A 17,369-nucleotide genomic window follows, 5' to 3' on the forward strand; every position below is an offset into this window, starting at 1 on the left:
TGTTTCAATAAAACTTTACAAAAACAGGCAGTGGGCAGAATTTGGTATGTGGGTTATAGTCTGCAGACCCCTGCACTAAACTATACATATCTAAAAGTAGAACTGCTTGATCATAGGGTTACATACATTTCAAACTTTATTAGACACTGACAAACTGTTCTCCAAAAAGAGTTACATCCATTTTCAATTCCACCAGCATAAGAGTCCTCATTTCCTTGACAAAGCTTGGCACTGTCAGACTTAAATTTTGTCAATCTGATAAAAGCAAAATGCATCATATTTTAATTTGCATTTCCTTAATTTGCAGATTCTTAATTAGTGAAGTTAAAACACTTTTCAAATATGTTTACTGACAACTTGGGTTTCCTTTTCTGCAAATTGGCTGTTCCAAGGTTTGTGCCTTTTTTTCTGTTATGCTGTTTGCTGCTTATTTATTTGCAGGAGTTTGTTATAAATTTGGTATACTAATTAACAAGCAAATGTATTGCGAATATCTTCTCTCAGTCTGTGGCTTGTCTTGTCACTTTAAATCATCTTTCATTGTATATAAAATTAAATCTTCATGCAATCAAAATGATCATTTTTTAAAATACTACTTACGAGGTCTCTTAAATGAGACCCCTTCCTACCTTAAGGTCATACCGATACTTTTGTATATTTTCTTCTAAAAATTAGTGTTTAAAAATAAGTAAACTAAAAAAAAATTAGTTTTGCTTTTCATGTTAAATTTTTTATCCACCTGGAATTTATTTTTGCAAATAGCATACAGAAGGAATACAATTCTGCTTTTTTTCCCATATGGATAACCCAATTATCCTAGCACCACTGATTGAAGGTAAGTTCCATGAAGACAGAGGATTTTGTCACTGCTATAGTCCTAGTGCCTTGGCAATGCCTGACACTTTAATGTAGTAGATTAAAAAATGAATTATCACCACTCATCTCCAAACTAGGACCCTTTCCTTTCCTGTAAAAGGGAGTAAGAACTGTAGGCATAAAGGGTATGGGGCGGGGGGGGGGGGGGGGGTCGGGGCAGGTAAAGAGATAGCTGTCATATTCCTCTTTCCCTGGACCATGTACAGCACATAAAGATTAGAGTGAGACATTCTGCTGCCTTCTCAGAGGAACATGTTGGTTTTTTATAAACCTGGTGCCAATTAATTAATTTATTGAGTACCTACTATTTCATATACTTGGTACTGAAAACATTTGTAGAGAAAAAAGTATCTTCACATACACAGTCTCATTTGATTTTCAAAACCTCTCTACTAGTTTCTTATTTTACATGAGAAAACTGAGGGTCAGGAGATAACAGTAATTTCCCTAAGGTCAGAGCTAGTAAGTGAGATGTGTAAGGACTTGAATCCCAGTCCTCAGGTTTTTCTCCGCCCTTCCCCAAATTGTGGTTAAAAAACACATAACATAAAATTTATCATCCTGACCATTTTTAAATGTACATTTTCAGTAATATTTCATATACTCACACTGCAACAGCTGTCCAGAACTTATTCATTTTGCAAAACTGAAATTCTATCCGCACAAGTAAAAACCTCCTATTTCCCCTTCCCCCAAGCCTGTTAACCACCATTCTACTTTCTGTTTCTATGAATCTGACTACTCTAGGTACCTTACAAGTAAGTGGAAACACACAGCATTTGTCTTTTTGTGATTGGCTTACTTCACTTAGCACAATGTCTTCAAGATTCATACATGTGGTAGCATGTTACAGGCTTTCCTTCCATTTTAAGGTTGAAATAATATCCCACTGTATGTATATACCACATTTTGCTTATCCATTCATTCGATGGACATTTGGGTCGCTTCCACCTCTTGGCTATTGTGAATAATGCTACTATGAATACAGGTCTGCCAATGTGTTTTGAGATCTGCTTTCAATTCTTTTGGGTATGTATATCCAGAAGGGGGACTGCTAGATCATACGATAGTTCTATTTTAAATTTTTTGAGCAATCACCATACTGTTTTCCATAGCAGTCGCACCATTTTATAATTGCACCAGAAGTGCACAAGGGTTCCAAATTCTCCACATCCTCACCGATAATTGTTGTTTTCTGTTTTTTTGATAGCAGCCATCCTAATTGGCATGAGGGATTTAACCATTTTTTAAAAAATAAAGTTTCCAAAGTGTACTTTTTAAATTCTTTTTTCTTTTTTTTTTAAAAAAGTTTTTTTGAGGGGGAATTAGATTTTTTCTTTTTTTAATGGAGGTACTGGGGATTGAACCCAGGACCTTGTGCATGCCAAGCATGCACTCTACCACCAAGCTATATCCTCCCCTCCAATCTAAGCATTTTTTAGTATACAGCTTAGTCCTTTATTTTTAATCTAGTTTTCTGATTATACTATACACTACAGCGCTCTCTCTGTGAAAGAGGAATTTGAAATGGGGCAAAAGTAGATTTCTAAACTAGATATGCTCTTTCAAATATTATAAAAGAACAGAACATGATACGTTTTAAGTCCGACAGACCTGGATTTGAATCCTGTTTATGTACTTACTAGCTGTGAAGACTTGAGCAGCTACATAACCATTAAGCCTGAACTGCCTCATCAGTAATAACAGGAGAAGAGTGCAGTGAGAACTACAGATATATATATGTAAAGTGGGACCAGTAGATAATAAGCACATCCTAAGTAGGAAGTATTACTGTAAGGCCAGACAACAAATACAAACCATACCAATTTTGGTAGCACTGTAGATGTTTTCAATAGGAAATATTTCTCCTAGTCCATAGAGGAGAACCTTGGCCAGAGCTGGAACCAGCTGGGTTGTTGTGATCAGAACATTCACACAATTCTTTCTAGAAGGGAAAAAGAAGGAAAATAAAAGAAAAAGGTGAAATCAAACCAACCTGGAAATAAGAATTCAAATGGGTCTTGTCTGTAGGATCTACTTGTGAAAAATTAACCTCTAAGTGCCTGGTATGGTATTTGTTCAGTGCCAATGTTCAGTTATTGCTCTAGTTGTCTCAGGTTTATTTATTTTCCATATTAAAGGACAGAGAGTATGGTGGACACAGAGGAGCACCTTGATTCTCGTCTCATTTCCCTTCTGACCATTCTGGCTCACTGCATTGTTAGCAAATACCACCATGTCACTGGCGGCACACTCCAGAAAACAAACAACGAGGCTTCCGTTACTATTTTATCTGAAATAACTCAGCCCTTAAGTGAGATATGATTTAAGTCCTTTCTGCTCTTCACACAGTAGCAACATAAATTCCACAAAACACATTATTTTCATAGGTCCTTTACTTTCACAGATATCCACCCCTCGGTGCCAGTTTTACTGTCTGGTCTACTAGGTTGTGGATCTGGAATTCCTGCTTTGAGGGAGGGACGAATAAGAGTATATATTCAATTTCTATTCTAAGCTTCAAGCTGAAATCTCCTTAATTTGCTTAATGGATCCTGCCTTCCTGAGTAGGTTTTGGTACATTTCGTTGGAGCTACCTGTACTTAGGATACTTGTGACATATCTCTTACATGTATATTTTGATGTCATCACCACAGGCCCACCCATCTTTTGGGCTGGAGATTCTGGGTTACTGAGTATAATTTTGTGAACAAAAAGTAAAAACTTTCAAAAACTTGAAGGTGTGCTGTTAAGAGTGAAACAACCGTGCCTCCCATCTAACCTGATACTTCCCTGCATCATTAGACTCCTCTCAGCCCTGTCCCATATCTCGTTTTAGGAAATGGCCTATCTTGGACTGGGGTAGGAAAGTGTATCTCTGGGAGGATGAGATCTAAAAGAATCATTTCCATACCTGGACTGGATGAGAAGTAAGGACTTTAATGCAGTTCCTAACCAGGAATCTGTTAAAACTTCAATTTCTGCTCTTAGTCTCTGCAGTGCTTCCTTTCTCTGGGGGCTGAGGAGGCCTTTGGGAATAAAAGTAGACACATTCATCATTTGACAACATATCCTTGCTAGCATCAAGGGTGCAACTTCTAAATTCAATTTAGAAATGGTGTGAGTCACTGAAATATTCTACTGAGCATCTCTCTCCTTGGTAAAACCCTAGAGCAGCCTACTAAAGTATCTTTCTGACTTTCTTCATCAGAATATTTCACTAGGGGTGGTACAGCCCACAAAAATAAAATCAGCTGACAGAAACACTGATTAGGTTCTGGCACAAGCTCTTCCTTTCATCACCAACCAGTAACATAATTTGCAGAATTATGCAGGACCATACTTCGAGTAGCACTGCTTTAGATGTAACCTCAAGAACCAAAGGGGGAAAAAAACTAGTGTTACAGCTGGAAAAGTCTGCAGCATTTCCAATCTCTTTCTAAAGAAACCAAAGCCCAGGGAGGAAAGGGGGCTGCTTAAGGTTACATAGCAAGTTAGTGGCATTTGGTCTCGGAAGTCTTTCCACTACCAAACACAGCTCCCACGATGACTCACCCCCTTCAGAACACATCAGCCTGAGATTCCAGGTTGAATAACCAACTCTCTGGATATCATTTATTTGTACTGTACTTCTGAAACAATTCCAGCTCACAAGAGACTAAAACATTGCTTTAAGATCAGATAATTAAGCATAAAACAAAACAGAATTCATCTGATGGAAGTATGTTACTGGACACTTGAGTTATAATATTCTAATAATAAATCTGGCACTGAATTTTCTGCAGTGAAGGGAAAAAGAGAGCCTGTATTCTATTACCAATACTCCATAAAAACAGAAGGCTTTTCTCTGAATAGAACTGCGTATAATTTGTTTTCAGATTGTTGGTTTCACAATGCAAGCCTTGAATTAGATCACTTTCAACATTTCTGATAAAACAAAACAAAAACCAAACCAGTATCTGTTTGTCACTATGCATATACATAAGCACATATGGGTCATATACGTAACTAATAATATGATGTGGTACTTTGTTAACTGGTATTTTACAAAATACAAGTGGACATTAGTTTTAATAAATTCCCCAGGGTAGAGTCGGGGGATTCTCATGAAGGGTTATATGTCACTTTCTTCAGGAATCCAGGTCCAGACACTCACTGGGCAGAGAAAGGATCAGACATGTAGGTTGTATATGAAAACGAACAAAAGAAAGGCTAACGTCTGTGAGAGAGGAAAAGTGAAGACATGGAGTTGCCCAAATAAAAAGTACTGGCTCTGAATCATAAGGGAAAAAAAAAAGCAATAAAAAGGGGAATCTCAAAAAAGTAAATTAGATTCCCAAAGCCAGATGCCTATGATTTTTTCTGGTATTGGAGGGCTGTAACAGGAATGCACCATACTATTTTTACTTTCTGCACCACACTGTGGTGGTATGGCAGGCAGGAGCGCTCTCTTGACCTAGGGAAATATACTTTGAGGCAGTCTGGGGCATCCCTGAAACTTCAGACAATGTTTTGTGTGTATGTAGTAGGCGTCTGACGGTGATGGTTCATAGTTTTCAATATTTTCTCACAAAGGCATATCACTTAAAAAGGAACTGCATGAATGTAAAGTGCACTGGACCCAGATCTGGGGAATGTGGATTCCAGCTGTGGTATGGTCACTAACTTGCTATGTGACCTGCCCTCATTACCCTCATGATGTACCATTAATTTTATCAAATGCAAAACAAGGGATTCAGAGTAGTTCTCTAATGTTTCTTTTAATCTGAACATTCTGTAACTAATTAACTAATTCTAAATAATAGAATTTTAGGCATAAAATGGCACCTGACATTTGAGATATTTCTAGGCAGAAAGAATTTCCAAGGTCCTTCAAATCATAATACATGGATACTGCTAATCCATAATCCTGGACCTAGTTTTCCATCCACTATAAACCTAGTCCCTATTTCTACCCGATTTGTCCTGATGGTTACATAAATCATTCAGAAACCATGGCAAGCTATTAAATATGACTGACAATAGTTGTGACTCTAGAGTAAAATACATGTCATCAAACATAATCTATGGAAAACAATTCCCTTAAAAAGGCACCTGTCTAAAAAGAATAAGAGAACTTGGCGAAGTTATGCTAAGAGATGTCCATGAGAAATGCAGAGCTTCCTCCCCAAGGGTTTCAGTTAAACTTTGTTTTTTTAATACAGAGTTAAAATGTTACTGTGCCACAAATTCATAAGCCAGGGAGTTCTAAGGAATTCCTGGAAAAGAAAATGGGAAATCAGAAGGAAACAGAAAACTGGACTGGCTGGATGCCACACTTACCACCCACGTTGCTTTTATGCTTATCATAGATTTCCCTCACTTTTCGGTAGCGGAAAGCCAGCTTCCTCATCCAGTCGACACCTCCCTGGACACCCACAGAGGAACCATGGCTGCCACTGCCTCCTGAGCCACTGAAACCATCTGTTGAGAAACTGTAGTTGCTGCAAAGAGAGAGGATGATGAAAATTAAAATCTACACTGCATGGAGTTTTTGGGGTGAATGCCACTTGGGATTCTCTATCCTATTCCTGGCATCTGACATCAAGGCTTTGGGAGTCTTCTTCCTTAATCTCTGTATGTCAGAGTCTATCTTTCATTAGTCCTCCATCTTACCCCTATTACTTCTATCAAACAAAGGATGGAGAGGGAAGGAAAGAGAGATAGAAACAATTCAAGCATCAGCATCCCATCGAGGCTAGCTTCAAATTGAGCATCTTTTCATTAATGACAAAAAATTATCTTACAGTGAAAAAAAAAAGATATAAAACTTTTGCGTATGCAATGACTGCAACTATGTAAAAAGGAGAAATTGAAAAAAATTGAAAAAATTTGGGAAGGAACTAACCCAAATTCTAATAATAGTAAGAAAATGGGGGTGTTTATCTTCAGCAACCTGTTCACTAGTTTATTAAGTTCATGAGTCACCATGGTAGCTATAAAATGTCCACAAATTCTTTAATACTCCTCTTTTCTAATTCTGCTCCCTTTGGGTGTGGACTGTTTGAAAGTACACAGAATGTGGTGGAAGTGATGGTGTCAGACTTAGAGACCAAGCTTCCCTTGCAGCACTTGCTCTAAAAGAAGTCGGCTGTCACACGAAGAGGGACACATAGTGAGGACTGAGGCCTCCTGTTATCAGCCATATGTGAGAGGTTAGAAACAGGTCCTCCAGCTCCAATCCAGCCTTTAGATGATTTGAGCTCCAGCTCTCTTGATTTCAATCTCACAGACCCTGGTTCAGAACTGCCTGGCTAAGTCACTTTCAAATTTCTGACCTACAGAAACAATGTGATGATAAATGTTAATTGTTTTAAGCTACTAACTTCTGGGGTAATTTGTTACACAGCAATAGAAATAATTAATACAGTTAAACAGGCAGGGAGGGATTAATACTTGCTAAATAAAGACTTAAAAAATGACTGACAGAATTAGAGACAACTTGGTTCAATCAAAAGCCAAAATAGAGTTCAATTATATGTGAGATTCTATATTGAAGAGAATAAAGATGCCAAGACATGAGACGGTAATAACTAGTTAGCCATACATATAAAAGAAAAAAGAAATTAAAACAAAAACAAAAACCGAGGGTTCAAAGTGGATCATAAACTGCTTTAGACCAGGCTTTTTCCCAAAAAGGCCAGTAAAATCTCTTAAGAATGCGCCCTCATGGCCACGCAACACACAACATACAGGACTGGATGCTGCTCCTAAAGTGAAACCCTTCAATTCTCGGTACCACAAGGCCAGGCCCCTTACTGATATGTCCAGTTCTGCTCTGGATTTGAGAATTCATTAAAACAAATTAACGTGAAAAGATGTGACAATGTTTTTTCTAAAGGTCTTTAAGTACAAGGAAGATAAATTTTTGGATCTTCTTAGCTAAGACTACTGGGCCAGAAGACAGTGGGCAAGAGAGAAAGGAGGAGACTGAGCAGGAATTTTTGCCACTGAGACCTCCTTGGTTTAGCGTTCACTGTGATATTAATGTTTAAGATTGTCTATCATTCCTGACACCATCCGACCCCCACAATTGTTTCCTTGGTGAAATTCCTGATGCTTATTTGTTTCTGAAACTAACTAATCAGGAGGCGTACTTTTCCTTACTGAAAAAACTGGCCAAAGACAAACTAGTGTAATGTTTTTTTCTCATCCCATCACGCTGCCCGTTCTTCAAGGTCGTACTCTGTGCTGAGAAAGCCACTCCAGTGTTGGCGCTAGCTGCTTTCGACACCCCTCAGAATTACTCTCTTTTCTGTATTCTATCACATTTTCTACTGTCACCTTCTCAGAACGCATGCCTTCGTTAACTATGTTTGTTTCTACCTCCACTAATAGATTGTGAGCTCTTTAGTGCTCTTATTCATCTCTGTTTTCCACTGAACCTGGGCATAACAGGTGCACTAATGTTTAAGCCATCATTGGTTTTTATCACCTCAGGTCTTGGCCATTGTCATCAGAAGCCACATCTTCCACATGCACCTGGTCACATTCCTGTTAAAAGACAAAACCACACATTATTTCAGTCTGGGGAGGAGACATGCTATTACCACCATGATATATTGTAAAAATACCACAAACAATGGTGGGATGATAAAATACCTTATGGTCTCTCTAATGTGTGGAGGATCACTCTCACCCCCCCTTATTGTCCAACTTGTTTTAAGGCCTAATTTACGTTCCTCCAACCTCGTAAAATCTTCCTTAAGCATCCCAACCCTCAGTTATACTCTTATTGCAATAGTTCATATTTCCAACAGCCCACGGGTATCAGCACAAGCTCCCGTACACTGTCAGGTATGCCTAGTCCTGTAACAGACTGTAAGTCCTACTGTAGGCCACTTATGGCATGACCAATATCTTACATCTCCTTTGTACAACTCTGGTCTAGTCCAGTGTCCTTATGTAGCATCTGCTCAGTAAATTTTTGCAGATGAAAGAGATTCTGGTAGAGTATGTGTGGTATCAAAACTGAGAATGACTGAAACAGAAATTTGTAAAGTCAAACTTAGGAATTGGAAGAGGTCATCTAAGTCAATCTCCTTATGTTCTAAAAGTGAGGTCAAGTGATTTACCCAAGGTCATAAAACTAGTGAGTGGTAGAAAGAAACTAGAAGGAGCCTGAGTCTTCTAATTTGAATCCAAGGTTCTTTCCTCTAAGCCCACATGACTACTGACATAAAATGCCACCCGCTGCCTGACTGACAAGAGTCACTCCTCTGACACCGCCTAGGGCAGTGCTGTGTTGTCCATCTGCATCAGAATCCTCTGGGGAAGATTTTAAAAAATGCATATTCTTGAATCAGAATTTCTGTGAGTGAAGTCCTAGACTCTTCATTTTTAACAAGGTCCCCAGGTGATTCTTATGCCCCCTAAAGTTGAGAACCACTGACCTGGGGGGCAGGAACACATTCAGGTCAAATTCTTCACAGAACTTTCAGTCCTGAGTGAGGACTATGTCTAGAAAATCATTACAAATACAATTTGGCAACAATTATTGGCATATAGTAGGTTTTCAAGAAATGTTTGCTGAATAAAAACTATAATGTCCTAACTTATCAACATGTGAAGTTGAGGGGAGATTAAAGCATTGTGGAGCTTATACAAAAGTACTGGAGTTTAGAGTCCTATTAATTTAATTTGTTGGTGAACTGTCTGTTGAGGAGAACTAGATCGTATTTAAAAAGAGGACTACTTCATATTTATAGAATGCTAGCTTATTTTACTTTTTCACTGTTAAAAAAAAAAAACAACTAGGTTTTATATATATATATATAGTACACAGTTCAAAATTCAAAAGGACATTAAGTGACAAGTCTGCTCCTTCCCACCTCTGTGTCCCAGCAACGCATTCCCATCCTCAGAGAGAACAATTGTTACTTGTGTAGGATAACTGATTAACTGAGGCCTAGAATGGGGCGATAACTTTCCTAACCTGGGACTTGCAGCCTGTGGTTTTCTGAATCCTAGTCCTGTGCTCTTTCTACTACACCATGTTCACCTCAAAAGTGAACTACAAATGTCAAAGCCAAACAAATTCACCAAGAAGCTCTCAATGTTTCCTAGTTTCCCTCCACCTAACTCTAAGATGATCTGGAGATCAAGGCTAACCTATTCATGGACAATAACAACATGAATACAATACAATGAGTTAGAGCAGCCATTTACAACCCTGACAACATCAAGATACTATCTTTTAAGAAGGTAAAACTGAAGAACAGTCAAAATAGAATGAAGAGCACAAATAATCAAACCCACCTTCTATACAGTATTTAATACAGATGAGTAAATTAGAGTGTTGGTTTATATATCAGTGCTTTGCCCGATGGGTTGGTATTCCCCTAGAACTAGGTCACTTCCAAACAGGGTAACAAAAATCAAATTTTGAGTCAATAAAATTGAGGCCCAGAACCAAGACTGTGGTGACCTAACCAAGGCAGTATTCTTTCAAGACTATGGATGCCTAAGTGCCCAGCTGGCCTCTCCATACCCACCCTGTCTGACCACATTTCCTCTAAATACAACAAACACAGGCTCAATAAATAGTTACTGAACAAAATGTTTCACTGTAGCACACAAACAATTTTAAAATGCTTACCTCTAAGTCATTGAAAAACAGATGTGTATCAGCCACTTCAAAAATCATTTCTTCCATTGTTAAGCCTGAGCCAATCACTACTGTTGGGTCCTGAAAAACAGTAAGGGGAAAATTTGCTTGACTTGGTACTCAGAGCATTGGTCCTGATCTTTAAATATTTCAAAATTATTTTGGGTCAAGGCCAAAACAACAATGGCCCACAAGAGTGCGTCTAACTATCACTGATGCAATTTCATTCATAGTTATAAGAATTTGGGATTGTGCAAAGTTAAACATTTCAGAACTTTAGTTTCTAGAAAACTTAGACCACTTAAAAAAAAAAGAACACTTAACTTTGGGGGAAATTTTCTGTTTCAGGAGAAGTTCTAACTATTGCTAAAATACTGCTATTGTAACACCCATTATGTTCTTACACACACTGTAACACCAGAAGCCAGTAATCTGACAATCTCAACAACCAAAAATTAAGTAAAGAAAGGCTGAAGAGTCAAAATATATGAAGGACAATCAATGCACTTAGCTTTAAAATGGACTATGAACCCTTCACTTAAAAGCTGTAATGCTCTTTTTTATATACTGTGATAACCAGTTTTTTTTTTTTATACAGCATTTGAGCTTATGTCAGCTTGCCAGCCTAGATACTAAAAGCCACTGGAAAGTACTTCTAACAGAAATATTATTGACGATAAGAAATAATTAGGAGTAAAAGTAGGAGAGCAAAGGAGGCAGATATTTTTATAAAATGTATTCATAGAAAGTTAAAAACAATAGGGTCCTGAAGGTAATTTAGTATAGAAATATACAGCCAATCCCTCAAACACAACTCATCCCTCTAACAAAACTGATGTTTATACTGATGACTAAACAAGTTAAATTTTGCTTGGTGTATCTCATTTAAGAAGGTTATAATCTATTTTAAAAAGATATTTTATATTTTGTCTGTATTTTCAGTTTACAGATCTGGCATATACTCAGCTAAATGAAATTCTCAGTTTGGGCTGTTAAAAAGTGACTTAAGGGATAACAGATGAGTCTCTGAAACATATAATCCTGAGACTCCACTCTGCTTTGAGCCTCATTCCCATACTCAGTCTTACAAAATACCACTTTTGAACAACTTCAGCTTTCAGTACTGGTCCTAGGTCTAGTCTCTAGTTTTATCACTAACTCTGCCTGACCGAGTAGCCTGCCTGGTACAAGCCATCAGGTGAGGTTTTACCTGAAAGTGAAAGGTCAACAGGGTAAGATGGAGGTAACAGGGAAACTGATTTTGATTACCTTGTCAGGAGAGGGAGGGCCAGTTACAACAAAGGAAGAAAGATTCAAATTACCTTTCCATATTTCTGGGCATAGGATCCAGTAAGAAGGGAGTGGAAGATGATGATGGTTTCATCTAAGTCCCACAGAAATACCCGCTGAGTGAAGAAAATATTAAAAAAAAAAAAAATGAGTAAGCATCTTTCCCAATCATAATGGAATGAAACAAGAAGTCAGTAACAGAAGTAAAACCAGAAAATTTACACATGTGTGAAAATTAACATAATCTTAAATAACCAATGAATAAAAAGAAACAAGTGAAATTAGAAAATACCTTGAGATGAATGAGAACTAAAACAACATACAAAAATTTACGGGATGCTGCAAAAGCAGTGCTAAGAAGGAAACTTACAGCTGCAAATGTGGATCTTAAAAAAGAAGATCTCAATCAATAACCTAACCGCACAATTTAAGGAACTAGAAAAAGCCAGCAGAAGGAAGGAAATAAGGAAGGTTAGAACAGAGAGAGATAAAGCAGAGAGTAGAAAAATAATAGAGAAAATCAACACAACCAAAAGCTGGTTTTTGAAAAGGTCTACAAAATTGACAACTTTTAGCTAGACTGCCTTAAAAAAAAGGGAGAAGACACAAATTACTAAAATCAGAAATGACAGTGGGGATATTGTTACCAATTTTACAGAAATAGAAAGGATAAGAAAATACTATGAAGAGTTATACACCAACAAATAACCTAAATGAAATGAACAAATTCCTAGAAACACACAATGTGCCAAAAGTGACTCAAAAAGAAACAGAAAATCTGAATACACCTTTAACTGGTAAGGAGGTTGAATCAATAATCAAAAACATCCCAAGAAAGAAAAGCCCAGGGCCAGATGGCTTCACTGGTGAATTCTTAACACATTGATCGCCCATTGTGGATCAGGTGGCTCTAAGGAAACACAACTGTCACCCAGATTTGGGTGACGTGGTGATCAATGAGTTAAGGAAGAATTAACACCAATCCTTAAACTCTTCCAACAAGTTGAAGAGGTGGGAACACTTCCTAACTAACTCTGTGAAACCAGCATTACCCCTGATACCAAAGTCAGATAAAGACACAAGAAAACTGCACACCAATGTTTCTTATGAACACTGATGTAAAAATCCTCAACAAAATAGCGGCAAACAAAATTCAACTGCATTATACACCATGACCAAGTGGGGTTTGTTCTCAGAAAGCAAGAATGGATCAACGTAGAAAAATCCATGTAATAATATCTCATTAACAGAATTGAGGAGAAAACCCATACAGTCACCTCAATTGATAAAAAAGTCATTTGACAAAATTCAATACACTTTATGATAAAAACACTCAATAAACTAGTAATGTAAAGGAACTTTCTTAACATGATAAAGTCCATATATGAAAAACCTACACCTAATATCATACTCAGTGGTGGAAAACTGAAAGCTTTATCCCTGAGATCAGCAATAAAAAGAAGTATGACTGTTTTCATCACTGTTTTATATTCAACATGGTACTGGAAGTTCTAGCCAGAATAAATTCGCAAAAAAAGGTAAAAGAGGCACCCAAACTGGAAAGGAAGATGTAAAACTATCTCTGTTCGCAGATGACATGATTGTACACAGAAAAAACCTTATAGAATACACAAAAAAATTGTTAGAGCTAACAGATGAATTCAGAAGTCAGCTGTATTTCTATACATTTGCAATGAATAACCCTAAAAGGAATTTAAAAAACAATTTCATTTACAATAGCATCAAAAAATAATAAAATACTTAGGAATAAATTTAACTAGTAGTTCAGGACTTACACGCTGAAAATTATAAAACACTGCTGAAGGAAATTAGAGAAGACAGACTTAAATGGGAAGACATTCCATGTTCACAAATGGAAGACTTAATATTGCTAAGATGACAGTACTACCCAAAGTGACCTACACACACAATGCAATTCTATCAAAATCCCAACAGTGTTTTTGAAAGAAATAGAAAAACTCATCCCAAAATTCATGTGAAATCTCAAGCAACTGAAGAGCCAAAATAATCAAAACAACGTGGTATTAGCATAAGGATAGACACATAGACCAATGGGATAGAAGAGAGAGCCCAGAAATAAACCCTTATATACATGGTCAATTGATTTTTGGGGGACAAAGATACCAGGATCATTCAATGGGGAAAGAAAAAGTGTTTTCAACAAAAGGTCCTGGGAAAACTGAATAACCATGTGCAAAAGAATGAAATTAGATCCTCACTTCACATGTAAAAAAATTAACTCAATATGGATCAAAGGCCTAAATTTAAGAGCTGAAATAATAAAATGCTTAGAAGAAAACATAGGTGAATATCTTCATAACCTTGTATCCTTAACACCAAAAGCACAAGCAATAAAAGAAAAATAGGACTTGGTCAAAATTTAAAACTGTTGTGTATCAAAGAATACTATCAAAAGAGCGAAGACAACCCACAGAAAATATTTGCATATTGTATACCTGATAAGGAATTAATAGCTAGAATATATAAAGAATTCCTAAAACTCAACAACAAAAAACCCCAAATAACCCAAATTAAAAATGGGCAAAGGATTTGGACATTTCTTCAGATAAAATAGACAAATGGCCAATAATCACATGAAAAGATGTTCAACATTATTAGTCATTAAAGAAATGCAAATCAAATCACAATGAGATACCACTTCACAATCTTTAGGATGGATTATCCAAAAAATGGGAAATAACTGGAGCCCTGGTGCACTGCTGATAGGAATGTAAAATGGTGCAGTCATCTGGAAAACATTTTGGTGGTTCCTCAAAAAGTTGAACATAGAATTACCATATGATCTAGCAATACCTTATACCCCAAGTAACTGAAAAGAGGGACTCAAAGAGATACCTGTGTAGCAGTGTTCATAGGAGCATTATTCACAGTAGCTCAAAGGTGAAAAAAACCCCAAGTGTCCATCACAGATGAATAAACAAAATATGGTATACACAATGGAATTATTCACCCATAAAAAGGAATGAAGTTCTGATACATGTTACAACATGGATAAACCTTGAAAACATGCTAAAGTGAAATAAGCCTGACACAAAAGGACAGATATTGTATGTATGATTCCACTTATATGAAATATGTAGAATAGGCAAATTCATAGTGACAGAAAGTAGAACAGAGGTTACCAGGGGCTAGTAGGAAGGGAGAATAGGGAGCAGGGGTGCAGTTTTTGCTTGTGATCATGAAAAAGTTCTGGAAATAGACAGCAGTAACAAACAACATTGTAACTATACCTCATGCCACTGAACTGCACACTTTAAAAATGGTAAATTTTATATTATATATACTTTATCACAATTCAAAACAATAAGTGAGTCCTCAGTTTTTCCCAAGAAATGTATCAGGACTTTAGATTTTCTTTCTCCCCCCGGCCCCTCTTTCCCCCCAGTAACAAAAGAGAAGAGAGGTTCCAAACACAGCCTCAATTTACCTATGTCTTGTAAACAATTGTCAATGGACTCACTTTTAAATACAGCTTTTTTTCGCCTTATTAAAAGACCACATTATAGAAAAACTGAAAAATGAAAAAAGGGTTAATATCAAAACCCCATTATTAGAATTTTATATGACTTTCTAGTCTTTTTACTAATGAAGCCAAATGCATGCCCATAACAAATTCCTATAGTGTTTAATCACAGAATAAGTAAGTGCCAATCTCGTAAGTTACCAGATCTGGTTGTATGTTTCACAGAAACTTGCACTAAAGCACTTCAGTCCTCTCATTTTGAGATTTTTAAATGGAGAACAGTATGACTTTACTGTGACACCCTCTGCTTTCTGAGTATCGTGCACTGTTTTTTCTGTTCTCCTTTGGGATACAGAAAACTGTTTGTTCTTTCCCTTAAAAAGTTACCTGGCTACTTAAATTCAAAAAAGCTTTTCTGATGCTTCTGGTGAAAAGGATCTTGAAGTAATTATGGTACGATGTGAACAGACAAACGTGTTTTTACATTTCTCTTTTCTCTTGGCCAATTCATTTTCTCTTGTCCAGGAATGAAAGGGTACACAACATAGAACCACAAAATCTCCATGAGTTTCAGATATATGTTTGATTAACTTAAGAAATGAGGAAAAACAAAACAAAACAAAAACAACAACGACAAAAAAGAAAGCAGGTAACTCAAATGAGTTTCTTCCCATACTTCTAATTCACTGTCCTGGGAAGAGCTGGCATCAGCTTTCCTTTTGCCCCGGTTCTTGCCAGTCATGTTTTTCCTGGACTGGTCATCAGCATCTTTACTTGGTGTAGTCTGGGACAAAGATGGGCTTGTAGAAGGGTCTCCTGGAAAGGAAAGGTGAGAGACATCTATTGCCAGCAGTCACAGGCTATAAGAACCCGAACAGGAAGGTCAGCAGGTTTTCTGCCCTTAAGAATCACACTGCAGCAATCAAGGCTGGAAAACCATAATTTACTTAAGCAGTTTGGAAATGTAGACCCAGGAACTGAGTATCAACAGCTCCCAACATCACAAAGAGAGTTATAACTAGAATATGCCTGCCTCCCAATGGACAAATACACCTGTAAAGTAATTTTGTCAAAAAATAAATAAATAAATAAAACCTGAATCTGATCAAGCTTCTAGATCAGTTTCCCACTTTGGCACAATCGATATTTTGAGCCAGATAATTTTTGGTGTGAGGGGGTGTCCTGTGCATTGTAGGATGTTTGGCAGTGTCCTTGGCCTCTACGCACTAGATGCCAGCAGCACCTCCTTCCCAGTGTGACAATCAAAACCATTTCCATACATTGCCAAATATCCCTGGGTGTAGGCACGTGGGATTGAAGGCAGAGGGCACAAAACCACCTCCAGTTGACAACCACTGCTCTAGATCCATTCACCAATTTACAATAAAATACAGAAGGCAACAGGATGTATTAAACTACCCTATCTGGTTACAATTGGCAAAATTCAGACTGAGAAATGGTATGGGACAATCTTGTTTCTTCAACAAATAAATTACAACGGGAAATTTTAAAAAGAGATGGGGGGATTTGTAGATTAAAACAAAATACATACCCACCAATCACAACATATGGACCTTACTTGGATCCTAATTTAAACAAACTGTAAAAAGACAAACAAAACTCCAAGCATTTATGAGAAAACTGGAAATATAAATACCTTTTGGTATTTTATGATATTAAGGAATTACTGTTGAATTATTTTAGATGGAATAATGGCATTGTGGTTATGTTATTGAGTATTTATCTCTTGGAGATATGATACCTGGAATTTGACGAGAAAACTGGATGAAGTATAGTTGAAACAAGATTGCCTATGAGTTGTTAATTGTTGATATTGTACTAGCCTGACAACTTCCGTCTATGTTTAAAATTCTCCATTATTAAAAAGTTAAAATTGTTACAAAGAACAAAGATATTTAGAGAAATGAATTCAAAAGTAAGGTATAAACACATGTAATTATTTCAAAGTTATCCCAGTTTGAAGCAGCGACCGTCTATGTGTCCATTTACTTAGAAGAGCAGTAGAGGCAAGATGCACAGAACACTGCTTTA

At 37.0% G+C, this 17,369-nt stretch overlaps 1 protein-coding gene across 2 annotated transcripts in view; it reads right to left on the reverse strand.

Moving 5' to 3' along the window:
* EYA3 (EYA transcriptional coactivator and phosphatase 3) overlaps positions 1–17,369 on the reverse strand; it is an 85,898-nt gene that overhangs the window by 9,090 nt on the left and 59,439 nt on the right. For both annotated transcript variants that reach the window (XM_006173706.3, XM_006173707.3), the window contains 7 exons: positions 15,994–16,133; positions 11,845–11,928; positions 10,514–10,603; positions 8,351–8,409; positions 6,199–6,359; positions 3,791–3,905; positions 2,700–2,821 (listed from right to left, as the gene is read on the reverse strand). In XM_006173706.3, the coding sequence (XP_006173768.1) occupies positions 2,700–2,821; positions 3,791–3,905; positions 6,199–6,359; positions 8,351–8,409; positions 10,514–10,603; positions 11,845–11,928; positions 15,994–16,133 (771 nt within the window). The remainder of the gene's footprint in view (positions 1–2,699; positions 2,822–3,790; positions 3,906–6,198; positions 6,360–8,350; positions 8,410–10,513; positions 10,604–11,844; positions 11,929–15,993; positions 16,134–17,369) is intronic.

This window comes from Camelus ferus, chromosome 13 (genome assembly GCF_009834535.1).
Source record: "Camelus ferus isolate YT-003-E chromosome 13, BCGSAC_Cfer_1.0, whole genome shotgun sequence".
NCBI classification, from domain to species: Eukaryota; Metazoa; Chordata; class Mammalia; order Artiodactyla; family Camelidae; genus Camelus; species Camelus ferus.